We start from the raw sequence: 17,684 nt of genomic DNA on the forward strand, positions 1-17,684 counted from the left end.
ATTTTACAAAAGCACATTTATCTGTAAACACCACGTCACATTAACGTGTTGGTTTACATAATGAATGACTGAACCAATCAGTGTTTAGCAGAGGCACATTTTACCCAGAATCCTTTGCAATCTGTCTGTGTTTGTTACAAAACCTCAGAATTAGTGCATTAAAAGATATATGTCATATTTTAACTTTGTACAAATGACAGAATTGACATTAATGAAGTTATTCTATCAGTATTAATGTTATTTATAAATCAAAACCATAAGCACTGCTTTATTTTCCAAGACCTCCGCCTGACCGGAGCGTTGTGATTAGGTAGAGAGCTGGGCTTTATGGCTTCTGTGCTAGAAGCCATGTAGTAAACAAGAGCTTCCAGCAGGGGGCAAGTTGTTCAAAGACAGAAGTGTGGGCTCATTGTTTGGGTCTGTTGTCTCTTTTGATGCTACCAGAAGCAATCGTGGTGTTAAAACTCAAATTCAGTTTGTTAGTAGTTGCAAATGTACCAGAGACAATACTGGAATTTATCGGTTATCGGTTATCTGTAATTTCCAATACATTTTGAGTGGTTTATCATTTTATCTTTATCAAAGATAACTTTTCATTTATCTGATTATCTGTTATTGAAGTTAATTTTTTGGTTATCTGTGCCCACCACTGAAGTAGGTGTTCACCACAGGCATTTCCAACCTTTTTGCAAAATCAACTACCATCTGTCCTTCCACATTCCTGTCCTTGATACCATATCTACCCATTATTTCCTCATCATCTCTGTTCCCTTCACCAACATGCCCACTGAAGTCGGCTCCTATCACCACTCTTTCATGCTTGGGTTCACTCTCCACCACCTCATCTAACTCACTCCAGAAATCATCTTTCTCCATCTCACAACCTACCTGTGGGGCATATGCACTGATGATATTCATCATCACCCCTTCAATTTCCAACTTCATACTCATCACCCTGTCAGACACTTGCTTAACCTCCAAGACACTCTTAACATACTCTTGCTTTGAAATGGCACCAACACCATTTCTCTTCCTGTCCTCACCATGATACAACAACTTGAATCCACTGCCTATGCCCCTGTTCTTACTTCCCTTCATCTTGGTCTCTTGCACACACAATATGTCTAGCTTTCTCCTCTCCATCATATCAGCCAGCTCTCTCCCTTTACCAGTCATTCTGTCAACATTCAAAGTCCTGACTCTCACGTCCACCCGTCTAGTTTTCCTGTTCTCCCGCTGTCTCTGGACACATTCTCCTACTCTTATTCTTCTTCGCCCAGCGGTTTCCCAATTTCCACTGGCATCCTTTTGGTCCATCGCACTAGTGGCATTTGTTGTTGACCTGGGCCTTGACTGACCCACTATGGAAATTCGATTTGTACTCTTCATTTTTACGTTTTTGGCACATTTTGCACCAGATGCCCTTCCTGATGCAACCCTTCTCATTTATCTGGGCTTGGGACCGGCACTCAGAATGCACTGGCTGCACACCCTATGTGGCTGAGTTAATGAGTGCCATCATTAAGCTTGTTCAAATCTTTGTCCGTCACCAACACAAAAACCACCATGTATGTTTTTAAACAAAGTGCTGTTGCCACTAGTGTGAGTATGCAGTGGTCATGGCATGCAATGGCACAAAATGTGTAGAACCAAAATTGCACGGTAAATGGAACAAAATAGCAAATGGGTTGAATGATCAATATCACGTGACATACAAACCACCAATCAAATGACAAGGATCTATTTAGGCATTACATAATTAGCAATCCTCTCGGAACCATCACCTTATCGTGGTGGAGAGGTTTATGTGCCACTGTGAACCTGAGAGCTGTGCTGTCTGGAGCCTTTGTGTTCCTGGTAGGGTCTCCCATGACAAATTGGTCTCAGGTGAGAGGCCAGAGTAAGAATGGTTCACAAGACACCATGACAGAACGAGGCAGAGGAAATATGATCCGGACTGGAGGAAGCCCAGGACCCCCATCTGGAGCCAGGTCTGGATAGAGGGCCCGTCAGCGACCACCTGGTGGCTGGGCTTGCCAAGGAGCCCAGTCGGGCACAGCCCAAACAGGCAATGTGGACTTTCCATGTCCACCCTGTGGGCTCACCACCTGCAGGGGGAACCGCTGGTGTCAGGTGTGGTGTCCCATGGGTGGCAGTGAAAGCCAAGACCCAGGTGGCAGAGGCTAGCTCTGGGGGTGTGGAATGTCTTCTTGCTGTGGGGGAAGGATCCAGAACTTGTGCGGGAGGTGGAGTGATACCGGTTAGATCTGGTGGGCCTCACCCCCACGCACAGTTTCAGCTCTGGAACAACTCTCCTTGATAGGGGTTGGATCTTATTCTTCTCTGGAGTTGCCCAGGGTGTGAGGCATCAGGCATGTGTGAGGATACTCAGGAGTCCCCAACTGAGCGCCACAATGTCCATGATTTCCAAAAACAATTTGAAATGTGGACTCATCAGACCACAGCACACTTTTCCACTTTGCGGCTGTCCATTTCAAATGAGCTCAAGCCCAGAGAAGGCGGTGGTGTTTTTGGATGTTGTTGGTGTATGGCTTTCACTTTGCATGGTAGAGTTTAAACTTGCACTTGTAGATGTAGCGATGAACTGTGTTAACTAACAATGGTTTTCTGAAGTGTTCCTGTCCCACGCGGTAAGATCCTTTACACAATGATGTCATTTTTAATGCAGTGCCGCTTGAGGGATCGAATGTCACAGGCATTCAATGTTGGTTTTCAGCCTTGCTGCATATGTGTAGAAAGTTCTCCAGATTCTCTGAATCTTCTGATTATATTATGGACTGTAGATGATGGAATCCCTAAATTCCTTGCAGTTGAACTCAGAGAAACATTGTTCTTAAACTGTTGGACTATTTTTTCATGCAGTTGTTCACAAATCAATCAATCAATCAATCAATCAACTTTTTTCTTATATAGCGCCAAATCACAACAAACAGTTGCCCCAAGGCGCTCCATATTGCAAGGCAAGGCCATACAATAACCATGAAAAACCCCAACGGTCAAAACGACCCCCTATGAGCAAGCACTTGGCCACAGTGGGAAGGAAAAACTCCCTTTTAACAGGAAGAAACCTCCAGCAGAACCAGGCTCAGGGAGGGGCAGTCTTCTGCTGAGACTGGTTGGGGCTGAGGGAAAGAACCAGGAAAAAGACATGCCGAGAAGGGGGGCAGAGATCGATCACTAATGATTAAATGCAGAGTGATGCATACGGAGCAAAAAAAGAAAGAAACAGTGCATCATGGGAACCCCCCCACAGTCTACGTCTAAAGCAACATAACCAAGGGATGGTCCAGGGTCACCCGATCCAGCCCTAACTATAAGCCTTAGCGAAAAGGAAAGTTTTAAGCCTAATCTTAAAAGTAGAGAGGGTATCTGTCTCCCTGATCTGAATTGGGAGCTGGTTCCACAGGAGAGGAGCCTGAAAGCTGAAGGCTCTGCCTCCCATTCTACTCTTACAAACCCTAGGAACTACAAGTAAGCCCGCAGTCTGAGAGCGAAGCGCTCTAATGGGGTAATATGGTACTACGAGGTCCCTAAGATAAGATGGGACCTGATTATTCAAAACCTTATAAGTAAGAAGAAGAATTTTAAATTCTATTCTAGAATTAACAGGAAGCCAATGAAGAGAGGCCAACACGGGTGAGATATGCTCTCTCCTGCTAGTCCCCGTCAGTACTCTAGCTGCAGCATTCTGAACCAACTGAAGGCTTTTTAGGGAACTTTTAGGACAACCTGATAATAATGAATTACAATAGTCCAGCCTAGAGGAAATAAATGCATGAATTAGTTTTTCAGCATCACTCTGAGACAAGACCTTTCTAATTTTAGAGATATTGCGTAAATGAAAAAAGGCAGTCCTACATATTTGTTTAATATGCGCTTTGAATGACATATCCTGATCAAAAATAACTCCAAGATTTCTCACAGTATTACCAGAGATCAGGGAAATGCCATCCAGAGTAACGATCTGGTTAGACACCATGCTTCTAAGATTTGTGGGGCCAAGTACAATAACTTCAGTTTTATCTGAGTTTAAAAGCAGGAAATTAGAGGTCATCCATGTCTTTATGTCTGTAAGACAATCCTGCAGTTTAGCTAATTGGTGTGTGTCCTCTGGCTTCATGGATAGATAAAGCTGGGTATCATCTGCGTAACAATGAAAATTTAAGCAATACCGTCTAATAATACTGCCCAAGGGAAGCATGTATAAAGTGAATAAAATTGGTCCTAGCACAGAACCTTGTGGAACTCCATAATTAACTTTAGTCTGTGAAGAAGATTCCCCATTTACATGAACAAACTGTAATCTATTAGACAAATATGATTCAAACCACCGCAGCGCAGTGCCTTTAATACCTAGTGGTGATCCTCACCCCATCTTTGCTTGTGAATGGTTGAACCTTTTGGGGATGCTCCTTTTATACCCAGTCATGACACTCACCTGTTTCCAGTTAGCCTGTTCACCTGTGGAATGATCCAAACGGGTGTTGTTTGAACATTCATCAACTTTCCCAGTCTTTTGTTGCCCTGTCCCAACTTTTTTGAAACATGTTGCAGGCTTCCATTTCAAAATAAGCAAATATTTGCACAAAAACAATAAAGTTTATCAGTTTGAACATTAAATATCTTGTCTTTGTGGTGTATTCAATTGAATATAGGTTGAAGAGGATTTTCAAATCATTGTATTCTGTTTTTAATTTACATGTTTATAAGCTTTTGTGTCAGCCTACACCATTTCGACCGCACAAAACTGGGAAATTGTTTGAGTTTTTGTTTTCTTTTGCTTTGTTTTGTATTATGAGAGATTCTTTTGTTAAGTATGTGTGTGCGCGTGCCAAATAAAAATTCATTCATTCATTCATCCATTCATTCAAATCTACGCACGGACATCTTGTTCCTGAATAATAACACGTAAGGAACAGAAGGGTTCGGGGCAGCACGAGGTTTTCCCCATCTCCTTTCTCGTCCATCTGAAGAAGAAACCGCTGAGTGACACCAGAACATACCTTGACAAATGCAGTCCTCGCTGCAGTAACAGGCATCTCTTCACGAAGACATGTATCTATAACGCGCTGCCATCTGCTTCCTCTGAGTTTTCCACAGGCTGGGACTCAACAGGCCCCAGACTTGCCTGAGGGAGACCCCTTCGTGATACCATCATTATGTGGCTTGGTGTTCCTTCTCCTGTTTCCCAGCTCAGGCTGGAATAATGAAGATGTCAGTCCCCATGTTGCTGAGTCTAAAGCTTATTATTTTTGTTTGTAAAATATTGAGAATATCAGCGCGGACTCTCCTAAATCTGTGTAAGCATGATAATCAGTACATGGCGTTTTCAAGCGGTAGACGTGGGCAGTGTTGTTGCCAAGTCCAAATCCGTAATAACACTGACAAAGAAAAAAATAAATACATAAGCAGGTTTTTGATTGTGGAAGGAAACCCACACAGACATGGGGAGAACATGCAAACTCCACACAGAAAGGACAGGAAGTGATCCCATGACCTTCTTGCTGTAAGGCACCAGTGCTAACCACAAAGCCATCATAACCATACTTACACAGCATCTCACTCTGGGCACAAACTCACAACCTTCGAGTTGGAGGCAGGCACTCTAACCACAAGGCTAACACCCCTGGGCACTAGTGTCTATTGTCAGAGTGTCTGATGGCCTCAGGGAGCAAGGTTTATGAACCTCCTCTGCATAGCACCTCCTGCGGGCCTCTGTTGCACTCACAGCCTTGGGGAGCCCCTGTAGTCAGTGTGATGGTGCTGGACATGTGGGCGGTCCAGCTGCACAGACAGGCGTTCAGGCCCACCTGGTCCTGCATAGCCTGCTGCAGGATGCCAAACTGAAGTCTCACATACAAGTCTGTCACGTTCACGTGGGTGAGGGCTGAGTGGACGATGGCAGATGGAGGATGTAGCTGATGTGCTGGCTCAACCGGCAAGGGGGCTTCACGTTGATGGGGATGACCGCACAGGTGTAACTGTGGTGACTTTGAAGCATGCAGGGATCCCAGCCCGGCTCAGAGACATGTAGTAGAGGACTTCTGCACTCCTTCAGCACCTTTGCCAGCATTGATCTTGAGGGCCCTCCTGAGGCCAACTTAAGACAGGCACAAACCCTGGTCATCTGGAAAAGTGTAGTTAATTTCTCACAAAGTCTGCAGATTTAACTTCAGTTTTCTTTGGTTTTCCAGTCAGATTTGTTCTTTGTGAATTCACGTCCAGTGAATGGTTCCTTAGTGAGATGAGGAGGATCACCGACACTGTGAGGGAACATCAGACACCACATTTAGTCTATGTGGTGACTTTCTCTGGACATGATCCAGCATGCAGCAAGAGAAGGTCAAGGACATGATCATAGTGGCTTCGTGGTTAGCACTGTTGCCTCACAGCAAGAAGGTCATGGGTTTGATTCCCATCTGGGTCCTTTCTGTGTGGAGTTTGCGTGTTCTCCCCATGTTTGTGTGGGTTTCCTCCAGGTGCTCCGGCTTCCTCTCACATCCAAAGACACGCAGGAAACTTTAAATTGTCCAGATCTCCCTTGTAAAAGAGGTCTCGATCTCAATGGGAGTAGCCTGGTTAAATGAAGGTGAATAAAGAATGGTACTGATGGTGGTCATTGTTATCCTGGGAAGACTGACCATTCAAATCAATTCTTAACAACAATCAAAACAATCCATAAAGTATTAAAACTCCACCAGAAGACGGAGGATTAGTCTGAAGCAGTCTGGATAAAGTGGACTCTCAAAGCTACAATACGTTTATTGGACCATACACATAAGTAAAGCCCAGCGCCCTGAACAGGGGACTGGCAGAGGACGGTTGAATGGCAGAGGATGGATGACTGGCTGAGGACAGATGACTGGCAGAGGATGATGACTGGCAAAGGATGATGACTGGCAAAGGATGATGATGAGATATATTTTATTGATCTCACAGTGGTGAAATTATGTTTACACTCCAGTTACCTCAGACAGCAATTAGTCCACAATTATTACTTGTTTACCATAATAATGGCACACATCAGAATTAAAGACAGCACATACACATTTGACATTGTTTATGTGCACTAAATTTGAAGAAGTCCGTTATCTGAATTGAGGCAAGTGGGTGAAGGCCACGCAGCAACCCTGAGTTGCGCCACTGTCAGCTTGGGAGGGGAACGGGGACCAGCAGCAGCTAAAACGGTGCCTCCCCCGCAGAAGGGAAGGGAGGTGACGTGAGCTGAAGCCAGAGTGAGGGTGTGTGTGTGATGGGGTAGGAGGGGGGTGGGGAGAGGGAATGGAGCATGCTTCAATCCTATGAAAAACAGTTTGTCTTTGTGGGTTGAGATAAGAAAGAAAGGAGCCAAATAATCACCAAGGCCTGAAGACATTCCTCTGGAGGAAAACAGTCGTGCAATTTGTCCTTTAGGCTTGATAAGCCTGCCGTGTTGTGGTTTGAGCAGTGAAAAACACGTTGTACAGTTCCACTTGAACAACCAAATCCCAATTATGAATTAAGAATATTCCTGATTATGAATTAAGAATATTCCCCAGTCTCCGAAATCTTTCCAATTCGCGTCTGAGTTCAAGAGTCATAGCAGTCTGAGAATGCACTGCCTTGCCCACCTCGTTAATCATGACGGACAAGTGAGGGGCCGTGGTTCTTGATGCCGCCGTCTTGCCAATTTTCCGACAGATCATGGCAGCACATAAACCAGAAAGTGCCAGCCCTGCTACCATAAGACCAAATATGAATAAGTCCTCGACGTCCTCAATGGAGAAAAGCGCCAAACAGGCAATACGCCAAGACCCCCAGGAGTCGAGAACATAGGCCGCAGGATATGTTCCATCTTTGCAGATAGGATCCCCCGGTCCTGACCTTCTTGTAGAAAAGATGGTGTCAATAGCGTTCAGAGACCAGTTGATCAATTCCATGGTTAATCCAATAACAGTCCAATAGAACCAGTATCCAATATAATTTGAGGAATTTACAGTCTGGTGAAGTAGGGACTTGAAGGTTAAAGCAGAGAGCAGAGATAAGGGAGAGTGGAGGAGATGCGACCGCCCTCATCAGAGTCCCAAGCTGAAATGACTGGTAGAGGATGGATGACTGGCAGAGGATGGATGACTGGCTGTGGTGTGTTTAGGGGCTCGGGTGGTGATGGCCTGCAGGGACCTAATCCGGGCAGAGCGAGCAGCAGAGGAAATTCGGCAATCAACAGGAAATGGGAATGTTGTCATCAGACACTTGGATCTAGCCTCACTCTACTCCGTCCGCCAGTTTGCCAAAGACTTCTTGGACAGCGAAGACAGACTGGACATCCTAATTAACAACGCAGGTCTGTCTGTCTACCTGTGGCTCTGTATTCCTTTCTGTCTCTGTGTCTGGTCACTTGTTTGTCTCTCGTTCACCTCTCAGGTGTGATGATGTGTCCAAAGTGGGTAACAGAAGATGGTTTTGAGACTCAGATGGCTGTCAATCATCTGGGCCACTTCTTACTGACCAATCTGCTGCTTCCAAAGCTGAAGAACTCAGCTCCCAGCCGCGTGGTCACCGTGTCCTCTGTCGCTCATCGGGGAGGTTTGTCCTCTGACATTTGTGATTTATTGTTTGATTTTTACTTTTTGTTGTTTTTTGTTTTTACCATATTTTATTTCACCTACAGGACAGATTAAGTTTGATGATCTCTTCTTCAGTCGGAGGCCATACAGTGCTCTTGCTAGCTACAGGCAGAGCAAGCTAGCTAATGTGCTATTCTCCAGAGAGCTGGCCCGCCGGGTCAAAGGTCAGAACCAAACTGAGACAGACCTTTGTTCTAAAAGCAGAATGAAGATTCATGAAAAGTCCTTTTTATCAGTCTTCATTACAAACAGCCCCTTGCTGAGGGGCTGTTTGTGATTGCTTGTTCTGTTAGACCTCAGTGCTGCTTTTGATACTGTTGACCATAAAATTTTATTACAGAGATTAGAGCATGCCATAGGTATTAAAGGCACTGCGCTGCGGTGGTTTGAATCATATTTGTCTAATAGATTACAATTTGTTCATGTAAATGGGGAATCTTCTTCACAGACTAAAGTTAATTATGGAGTTCCACAAGGTTCTGTGCTAGGACCAATTTTATTCACTTTATACATGCTTCCCTTAGGCAGTATTATTAGACGGTATTGCTTAAATTTTCATTGTTACGCAGATGATACCCAGCTTTATCTATCCATGAAGCCAGAGGACACACACCAATTAGCTAAACTGCAGGATTGTCTTACAGACATAAAGACATGGATGACCTCTAATTTCCTGCTTTTAATCTCAGATAAAACTGAAGTTATTGTACTTGGCCCCACAAATCTTAGAAACATGGTGTCTAACCAGATCCTTACTCTGGATGGCATTACCCTGACCTCTAGTAATACTGTGAGAAATCTTGGAGTCATTTTTGATCAGGATATGTCATTCAATGTGCATATTAAACAAATATGTAGGACTGCTTTTTTGCATTTACGCAATATCTCTAAAATCAGAAAGGTCTTGTCTCAGAGTGATGCTGAAAAACTAATTCATGCATTTATTTCCTCTAGGCTGGACTATTGTAATTCATTATTATCAGGTTGTCCTAAAAGTTCCCTAAAAAGCCTTCAGTTAATTCAAAATGCTGCAGCTAGAGTACTGACGGGGACTAGAAGGAGAGAGCATATCTCACCCATATTGGCCTCTCTTCATTGGCTTCCTGTTAATTCTAGAATAGAATTTAAAATTCTTCTTCTTACTTATAAGGTTTTGAATAATCAGGTCCCATCTTATCTTAGGGACCTCGTAGTACCATATCACCCCAATAGAGCGCTTCGCTCTCAGACTGCAGGCTTACTTGTAGTTCCTAGGGTTTGTAAGAGTAGAATGGGAGGCAGAGCCTTCAGCTTTCAGGCTCCTCTCCTGTGGAACCAGCTCCCAATTCAGATCAGGGAGACAGATACCCTCTCTACTTTTAAGATTAGGCTTAAAACTTTCCTTTTTGCTAAAGCTTATAGTTAGGGCTGGATCAGGTGACCCTGAACCATCCCTTAGTTATGCTGCTATAGACGTAGACTGCTGGGGGGTTCCCATGATGCACTGTTTCTTTCTCTTTTTGCTCTGTATGCACCACTCTGCATTTAATCATTAGTGATCGATCTCTGCTCCCCTCCACAGCATGTCTTTTTCCTGGTTCTCTCCCTCAGCCCCAACCAGTCCCAGCAGAAGACTGCCCCTCCCTGAGCCTGGTTCTGCTGGAGGTTTCTTCCTGTTAAAAGGGAGTTTTTCCTTCCCACTGTAGCCAAGTGATTGCTCACAGGGGGTCGTTTTGACCGTTGGGGTTTTACATAATTATTGTATGGCCTTGCCTTACAATATAAAGCGCCTTGGGGCAACTGTTTGTTGTGATTTGGCGCTATATAAAAAAATTGATTGATTGATTGCTGAGACAATGTGGTCTAGTGACCCTCGGCCTGATGAATCAAAGTCGTTGTTGTTGTTGAGACTGACACCTCCTCCCATCGCAGTCATGGTGGATGATGTCTCGGTCCTGACAGGTGTTTCTGGTGTCCTGTCCCTCTGGTCCATCTGCTTTGAGTACATTTTTAAGGCTGATCCTCCTGCTTGGATGTTAAGCCCCTTTCACACCGGGCTTATGTAGAGTTGCCTTGTGCTGTGTACCAAGTACGATGAATGGCTGCATAAGTTGCGCGCAGGGGAGAAAAAAAACAACAAAAAACAAAACTTTGCACTCAGTGGAGAGAAGCTTGGCTCCATGACGCTCTTTACAGACTGCCTGGACATGCAGATGGATTTGATACACTGGGAAAAGTCAGAATACAGTTAATGGACTTTATTTAATGTGCCACGATCGAGAGAGAACTTGAGGAGGTGGAAGAAAACTGCAGCTGGCAATCACATGTGTGATCCGTCCCTGAGGAGTGGATTTGGACATGTCCTCTTGCTGGCGATCTCTCCATGAGGAGTTAGTGGATGTGAAAGCTTGGCCAACCCGCCTTTTCTTCTTCTGTGGTTTTGAAGCTTCACTGTCAGCAGAGTCCAGCTGGATGAGTAAAATCTATCAATGCAGGTTTTTTTGATAAAAAAAAACAAAAAGGATTTTTTTTTTGCCCTGGCATAGGCCTGTGTACAGTTATGGTGGCTTGGTGTACAGCAGCACAGTGTTGTGTAGACTTGCTTTAAAACTGCGTACTTCCTGCGTCCAGTGCTCTACGTAGAAAAAATTAAGCATGTTTAATTTTTTGCATCCATCTCGTGTACCCCTTTGTGTCCCTCAACGTACTGCCGCGTAGGGCAGCATAAACTCAGAATAGAGCTGTTTGAGCTCAGCATAGTCTTTACGGTGCATTATGCAACTCTACGTAGGCCCGTTGTGAAAGGGGCTTTAGACGTGTCTTGTGTGAGGGTTTTTGTGTCTGATTTACCAGTTAACTTTGAACCACCAAACATTACTGAGACTTCAAAGACAGTTAAGCAGCTGTGGGAGGAAAAAGCTCCAGCGCCTTAGTGGGGAGGTGAAGATGAGGTTCTCCTGACACTGGACTTCATAGTCATACTGTGAGTAGGGGAGACTCTATGACTTCTTTTCAGTGAATTCTGGTGTTCCTCAGGGATGTGTTCTGAGCATTACACTACTCGATGGTTGCATAGACTGGGTGTTGGGTCTGGTTGTGGAAACCAGTTACTTGGGTACTTTTGTTGGTAAGGAAAGGTTACTGACCCTGGCTTTACAGATGGTACTGTGATCTTTGCAAAATGAATAGATATTCTGATTGCAGCACTGGAGTAGTTGAGTGAGGAACCAGAGTGTTGGGGTTTGTGATTGTTCTGGATCCAGACTAGATTTAGACCTTCAGTGCCTTCCTGGACTTGGCCATCAGAAGTGTATCTGTAAGTGGTAAGTGTTGAACTTGTAGAGGCCTTCACTGATCTCAGGAGGGACGTTCGTGTCTGTGGGGTGTCGGCCTTTGAGGTACAGTAGTGTGTGCCTGGATCTTATGGATCATAAACCACTGGTGAGTGTTGGATGATGTGATTGGCTGTTGGATGACTGCAGTCAGATGTGAGCATGTTTGGAGCCTGTGAGTGACTGTGACACCTGTGCGCTAGGATCTGGTGTGTCATCCTTCTGCCTGCATCCTGGGGTGATCCGCACTGAGCTGAGCCGCCATGTTGAGGGCTGGTTTCCCCTGCTGGGTGTGCTGCTGAGCCTCCCTGCCCTGCTCCTCATGAAGACACCCAGCCAAGGCTGCCAGACCACCGTGTACTGTGCTGTGACACCAGGCCTGGAGGAACAATCAGGATGCTACTTCAGGTCAGGCACAAAACATGTACATATACACGTAGCCATGCCGTGTAACATTCAGGTCTCACTTCCCTGCTGTACTCTCTGTGCTCGTGTTGGAGAAATTATCTCAGCTTGAAGAAAACAGTTGTCCTGAGTGTCTGTGATTCTTGCACCAGGCTTCCTCCTTCTATCCGGATTGGGTTTTAGGGTTTTAGGGAATTTTTGCATCATTTATCCATTTAAGACATTTAAGATCTGCTAGTTTTGGGTCCACATTTCTTGTAGGAGGAACTGCTAATTGGATTTATTCTGTGGGTCTGTCAGTTAGAGGAACGCTGATGTTTCAGTGTGAACATCAGTTGTCCAAGTGGATTCAGTCTGGATTACTGTGTGGATGAAGTGGTTCTGTACGCTTGTTCTGATTCAGTCGTCTGGCTCAGGCAGCCTGTTACCTGTGTGTAGAAAGAGTCAATCAGCTAGTCATCATAAAGTATTAGTGAAATATTGCTTTGCTGAAATACGAGGTCGATTAGAAAAGTATCCGACCTTATTATTTTTTTCAAAAACCATATGGATTTGAATCACGTGTGATTGCGTCAGACAAGCTTGAACCCTCGTGCGCATGCGTGAGTTTTTCCACGCCTGTCGGTTGCGTCATTCACCTGTGAACAGGCTTTGAGTGAGCACTGGTCCAGCCCCCGTCATTGGATTTTCATTGTCAGGAACTGGCGGAATGATTTGGGCTTTTTTTCGATCAGAATCTTTTCAGAAACTGTTAGAGACTGGCAGCTGGAAACCATTAGAAAAATTTATCTGGCTTTCGGTGAAAATTTTACGGGCTTCACAGAGAATAAGGACTGTTACTACAGCTTTAAGGACGGCTTTAAGGACGGCTTTAAGGATGGCTTTAAGGACAGCTTTAAGGACGCTCGGCGTGCCGCGCTCCGTGCCGCCATCGAGAGCCACAAACCACCGGATCATTTCTAAATGGATGGCTCTGTGGATCCGAGACCGTCATGTGCACTTTCTCTGGTTATCACAAGAACTGAACATCAGCCATTTTCCGGCAGATTTCACTTTTAACAAGAAATGTTGTCATGGAAAGCCGCGCGGAGGCTTCGCACGTCACGACCGATTCGCTGCTGGAGCGAGACAAAACCACCTCCGTTTTGGTCTCATAGGACGGCTTTGAGATGGCGTTCAGACAGCTGTCGGTGGTTTTACCATCAAGTGATTATCTGAGAAATTGTGGATGTGCCTGGACATGCCAGAACATGTCCTGTGAGGCTTCATCACGGCGTTGCTTTGTGCCATGCGGCACTGCCGCGACGTGCAGAATTCCTCCGCATGTCTGTCTCAATGTGCCGAAAAAGTGCTGATGTCCACGTCTTTTCACAATTCCTGTGCTAGTCAGACGACGTCCCAGATAAAACACAGTGTCCAGTTTGGAAATGAACGGCACATTCCACTGTTACAGGAGTTTTTGTCATGGAAAGAGGAGTGGAGGCTTCGCGCGTCGCTGCGGTGCCGCATGGCGCACAGCAACGCCATGATGAAGCCTCACGGGACATGTTCTGGCATGTCCAGGCACATCCACAATTTCTCGGATAATCACTCAATGGAAAAAAACACCGACAGCTGTCTAAACGCCATCTCAAAGCCATCCTGTGAGACCAAAACTGAGGTGGTTTTGACTCGCTCCATCAGCAAATCGGTCGTGACGCGCGAAGCCTCCGCTCGGCTTTCCATGACAAAATCTCTTGTTAAAAGTGAAATCTGCCGGAAAATGGTTGATGTCCAGCTCTTGTGATAACCAGAGAAAGTGCACACGACGGTCCCAGATCCACAGAGCCATCCGTTTAGAAATGATCCGGTGGTTTGTAGCTCTCGATGGCGGCACGGAGTGCGGTGCGCCGAGTGTCCTTAAAGCCGTCCTTAAAGCTGTAGTAACAGTCCTTATTCTCTGTGAAGCCCGTAAAATTTTCACCGAAAGCCAGATAAATATTTCTAATGGTTTCCAGCTGCCAGTCTCTAACAGTTTCTGAAAAAATTCTGATGGAAAAAAAGCCCAAATCATTCCACCATTTCCTGACAATGAAAATCTGCCGAGGGGGTGGACCACTCCTCACTCAAAGCCTGCTCACAGGCGAATGACGCAACTGACAGGCATGGAAAAACTCACGCATGCGCACGAGGGTTCAAGCTTGTCTGACACAATCACACGTGATTCAAATCCATATGGTTTTTGAAAAAATAAAAAGGTCGGTTTCTTTTCTAATAGACCTCGTAGGTGATTTTTCATTAGTAGGTGACCAGAGAATTAACACGAGTGACATCAACATTCCTGCCTTTCTCTCTTTCTCTGTTTACTGTTGAAATAGGAGTGGAGGAGTCATAGGGAGATCAGACTATTTTAGCCGCCCTCATTCCACAGAGAGGCAGGAATTCTTTCAGTTTCAGCCACAAACCCTGTTGTCCAGACACTCTTCATGAGAATGGACGACACGGCGTGGAAATGTGGTCAACGCCGTGCTTTATTTTGTTTGTGTTGCTTTTAGCAAGCAGGCGTGACAGACTGGAGCCGTGTGCACCAAAGAACAGAGGAGCAAGAAAGAAGCACACAGACAGTGTGCTGAGGCGCATTCTTGAACTGCTCCAGAGCAAGTGTTGGTCACCTCCTAGAGAGAAGACAGCTGACACTGGAAACACTGAAAAGACATCTCCAGCAGTGTTTCTTTGACATCCACCTTCACTTCAAGATGAGAACTGTGACACTGTGGCCGTCTCTCCCAAGATGAAAGTCTCTGTGAAGAGATGAAGACCGTATCCATTTTTTAACGCGGTTACTCTCTTCCACATAGGTTGCTGCGCTTGATTTTAATTTTTGAAACACAGTGTGCACGTATATCCTTTGGTATGTCGTGCGCCTTCACACATCATATAAATAATTATGGTGGACCGCCATGCCAGGTCCATTTTTTGCTCCTGGTCCAACCCTGGTCTTATCTGGTTCTGTTTCTCATCATCTCCTCTACTCTTCAGTCTTGGACTCCCCCTGCTGGCCGTAGACTGTTTAATGAATCTGTTTGTTCATCTCTAAACCCATGACTGAGTCCTTTGTCCCAAGAAATCCTGACCTTCAGCAGCTTCTTCTGGAGAATGGTCCACTTTTCTTCTGTTTCCAGTGTTGGGGTTCCTAGATCTGTCTGGCAGGGTCAGACTGTTGAGTCTGGACCTCACGGTCAGGCTGCCCAGTTCCCTCAGTAAACCGAGTTCTTAGCTGTGGTACCAACTCCTGATGACTCACAAAAACCCTGTACACATCAGAGAAACCAGGTCCTGGTCCTGGATCCAGGCCTGGGAGTGGAGCTCACTGTGGGGCCATGTTGTGGGAGTCTGGACTCTAACGGGAGCTGCTGTTTCAAACAGGGTTGATGAGTGTTGAACTTTAATTTGAAAGACTTTTTCCTTGTGTTTGCAGTGACTGTGCGGTGAAGGAGGCGGGTCCAGCGGGCCAGGATGACGCGGCAGCCAGGAAGCTGTGGAAGGAGAGCGCGCGACTGGTCGGATTAAAGGACACTTGATGACCTTTGACCTCAGCCCTGATGTACACCTGGTAACAGGAAGTGACAGAGACTGAACACTTGCATCACGTCCTGAAGACTGTGGACAGAAACCATCACTCAGTTTATTACTGCTGCACATCATAGTTATTTGGCCACTGAATCTCTCAACACTTTAAGAAAAAAACAAAAATCAAGAGTGATGTCACGTTATGTCTCAAATAAATAGCTGATGAACACTAAGTGCTGTGCAAAAGTTTTAGCCAAACCAGAGTCTTGATAAATGCCCAGATAATGTTGATTTTTTGCTCCATTAATGGGTCACGAGATAATCTCATCTGAAGTGTCCAAACATTCCTCCTCCATGACATTTAATAAAATGTTGTTGTTTTGTGGATGATGTGGTTCTGTTGGCTTCATCAGGCGGTGACCTCCGGTGACCTCTGATGTGCACTGAGCAGGTTTGAGGATGAGTGTGAAGCAACTGGGATGAGACTCAGCACCTCCAAATCCCAGGTCCTGTGTTAGAAAAGAGTGAAGTGAAGGGTTACTGCCCCCGGTGGTGGAGGAGTTTAACTATCTGAGGGTCTTGTTGATGAGTGAGCGAGTTGATTTATGCTCTTGTCTTCACCTACAGTCATGAACTTTGGGTAATGACTGAAAGAATAACATCGTGGTGGAAATGAGATTCCTCCATCAGGTATCTGGACTTAGAGTCCAGGACAGGGTGAGAAGCTCAACTATCTGGGAGGGGCTCGGAGTACAGTCGCTGCTTCTACACAAAAAGAGCCAGCCGAGGTGGTTCTTGTATCTGGTGAGGATGCCCCCTGGTGGTCTCCCTGGGGTGGGCTTCAGGGCACGTTGGACTGGGAGGAGGTCCCAGGGAGAGACCCAGGACACGTTGGAGAGATTATATTTGGCCATCTGGCTTGGGAACGCTTCAACATCCCCCGGGAAGAAGCGTGGGATGAGCTGCTTGTCAGCTGTCACCGTGACCTGAACCTGGATAAGCAGCATGAAATGAATGAAGAACTTGATAAATTACGTAAAGAAAAACAAGTAGGAAGTGCAAGATGGAACTCCACCCATGAAAGAATAAACATCCACCAAAGCTCCATCATCACGACCCCCTCCTGAGGGAGGTCTACCTAACTGCCTACAGACCTGCAGGGGGTCCAGACACGTGGACGGAGCACGCACCAGGTACGTCCTGCAGGATTTGGCTCAGCATCCTGATGTCCAGTGTAACAGTATAACTCCCCCCCCCCCCCCCCCCCCCCGGATATCTTACCCCACCCAGGACAGACAACATTCCAACATTCCACTCTTGGAATTAACTCCAAAATGAGTGCCACTTAACACTTTTAAATCAGTCTTGATGGCTCTGACCTGTAGATGTTTGACCTGATTGTTTTATCTCCTTCAAGTGTCTTTTTTCTGTGTAAATGTAACTGTGTGTGTAACTCCGCCTCTTGGCCTGGACACTCTTGAAAAAGAGATTCTTAATCTCAATGAGTTTTATCCTGGTTAAGTAAAGGTTAAAAAAAAGTCCTCCAGGGATTAACCCAAACCTTGATAAGGTCCAGTCAGGATAGAGTAACCTTTAAACTCTATATTTCATGGATGTTTTATAGTCCAGATGAAGCAGTTTGATTGATGGTGAACAATATTGATATTCTTTCTGTATGTATCTATAACTAGCTACAATAGTAATATTTCCTATTCTGAAGTATCTTTATGGAGGAGAGTTGTCAAAGGAGCCATCAGGAGAGGCGTCTGTCCCATCATGAGGAGGGACAGCT

At 45.4% G+C, this 17,684-nt stretch overlaps 1 protein-coding gene across 2 annotated transcripts in view; it reads left to right on the forward strand.

The window, feature by feature from the left end:
- LOC117513575 (retinol dehydrogenase 13) overlaps positions 1–16,069 on the forward strand; it is a 47,709-nt gene extending 31,640 nt beyond the window's left edge. For both annotated transcript variants that reach the window (XM_034173743.1, XM_034173742.1), the window contains 5 exons: positions 8,153–8,344; positions 8,425–8,586; positions 8,672–8,791; positions 12,142–12,346; positions 15,801–16,069. In XM_034173743.1, the coding sequence (XP_034029634.1) occupies positions 8,167–8,344; positions 8,425–8,586; positions 8,672–8,791; positions 12,142–12,346; positions 15,801–15,903 (768 nt within the window). In that variant the 5' untranslated portion in view covers positions 8,153–8,166 and the 3' untranslated portion in view covers positions 15,904–16,069. The remainder of the gene's footprint in view (positions 1–8,152; positions 8,345–8,424; positions 8,587–8,671; positions 8,792–12,141; positions 12,347–15,800) is intronic.
- Positions 16,070–17,684: the final 1,615 nt, after the last annotated feature.

This window comes from Thalassophryne amazonica, chromosome 7, assembly GCF_902500255.1.
Source record: "Thalassophryne amazonica chromosome 7, fThaAma1.1, whole genome shotgun sequence".
NCBI classification, from domain to species: domain Eukaryota; kingdom Metazoa; phylum Chordata; class Actinopteri; order Batrachoidiformes; family Batrachoididae; genus Thalassophryne; species Thalassophryne amazonica.